Source organism: Octopus bimaculoides, chromosome 24 (assembly GCF_001194135.2).
Source record: "Octopus bimaculoides isolate UCB-OBI-ISO-001 chromosome 24, ASM119413v2, whole genome shotgun sequence".
Lineage (NCBI taxonomy): Eukaryota > Metazoa > Mollusca > Cephalopoda > Octopoda > Octopodidae > Octopus > Octopus bimaculoides.
In genome coordinates this window covers 33218379-33219916 of record NC_069004.1, presented here as the reverse complement: position 1 = coordinate 33219916, position 1538 = coordinate 33218379, and the positions used below count along the sequence as shown (strand labels likewise).

At 37.2% G+C, this 1538-nt stretch overlaps 1 protein-coding gene across 2 annotated transcripts in view; it reads left to right on the top strand.

Annotated features, from left to right (window-relative positions):
- Positions 1-1163, top strand: part of LOC106873875 (poly [ADP-ribose] polymerase 2) — a 19702-nt gene extending 18539 nt beyond the window's left edge. For both annotated transcript variants that reach the window (XM_014921397.2, XM_052976196.1), the window contains exon 18: positions 656-1163. In XM_014921397.2, coding sequence (XP_014776883.1) covers positions 656-809 — 154 coding nt within the window. In that variant the 3' untranslated portion in view covers positions 810-1163. The remainder of the gene's footprint in view (positions 1-655) is intronic.
- The last annotated feature ends 375 nt before the right edge of the window (positions 1164-1538 follow it).

The following is a 1538-nucleotide window of genomic DNA, read 5'->3' as shown; positions in this document are numbered from 1 at the left end:
CATTGTAAGTAGTTCTAAATGTTTACAAAAAAAAAAAAATTATTTTTCAAAGTTAAAAGAAATATTTACTGCTTTTGTCTTCTCCATCTTTCTCCCACTTCCTTTTACCCTCTCTCTCTCTTCATATATATACACACACACATACACGCATATATATATAAGAGAAAATGGATTGAACAACATTCTTTATTTTAAAATCCCTACAATTGTTACCACACCTCATTACACCAGTTGCACGTTAATGAGATGATATAATGAACCTGTGGTGTAATTACTATCACTTGTCCAAGGTGTAAAATGCACTTTTTCATCATCATCATCATCGTTTAACGTCCGCTTTCCATGCTAGCATGGGTTGGACGATTTGACTGAGGACTGGCAAACCAGATGGCTACACCAGGCTCCAATCTGATCTGGCAGAGTTTCTACAGCTGGATGCCCTTCCTAACGCCAACCACTCCGAGAGTGTAGTGGGTGCTTTTACGTGCCACTGGCACGAGGGCCAGTCAGGCGGTACTGGCAACGGCCACACACATACATGCATTTCAGTTATGCAGTACCAACACTGACATATACATATTCCATAATCCTACACACATTTACCACATGCACTGTTTGCCATTCTATCCTTATACTTCTGTGTTTTTCTTTACAGGAAAGATGGTATGATTATACCAAATGGCGCTGGTTCAGACACTGGTGTTGTTAATCCAGCCGGTTATACCTTAAATTACAATGAATATGTTGTTTATGACACGAGGCAAGTGAAAATGAAATATCTCGTCAAGATTCAGTTTGACTTCAAATAATTCCACAATATTCCTAACAGACAATATCTGTCTTCCATATATATGATATATATATATTGTTGACATATAGCACCAGGACAGCTCCTGTTTGAGCAGATAGACTTATGATGCAGCAATACGTTCGGACTTTGATCATGTATCCAGTACCACATCATCCTAGATACACATGTCCGCCGGCGTTCATAAGAGGATCAGGTATGGTTGCTATTTCTAGCACATCAAGCAACCACGTGTATGTTATGTAGATACATACATACATAGTTATTTTTTTTCTTTTGTTGTAGGTCTCATACTCACACAAACATGCCACACACTTCCTCATGCCTTTAATTAAAGACAAAAATCTCAATGTAATTTTGTTATTTTCTTATTATTATTTATTATTATCTCTATTTTTATTTTCCATCCTTCAAGAAACTAAATATTTTGAGATTTTTCAAGTAAAGGAAGATAAAAGAGCCAAGTGTATTCAGCATGAAAGGGGCAACAAAGGGATGCCATATATGGTTGTCTTTTTAAGAATAGTAGCTAAATATCCCCTTTTTTTTTGACAGTGATCTGTAAAGAACCCATTGGAGAACATAGTCCCAGTGGTAGTCTCTGGGAATAAAAGACAGCAGAGTCAAAGCTGGAATTTCTACACAGGTCTGCTTGGTCAGGGCTGACCTATGGTTAAAAATCGTCTTCACCATTACCATGAACTAGGAATTGTCATTCCAGATTTTTGGT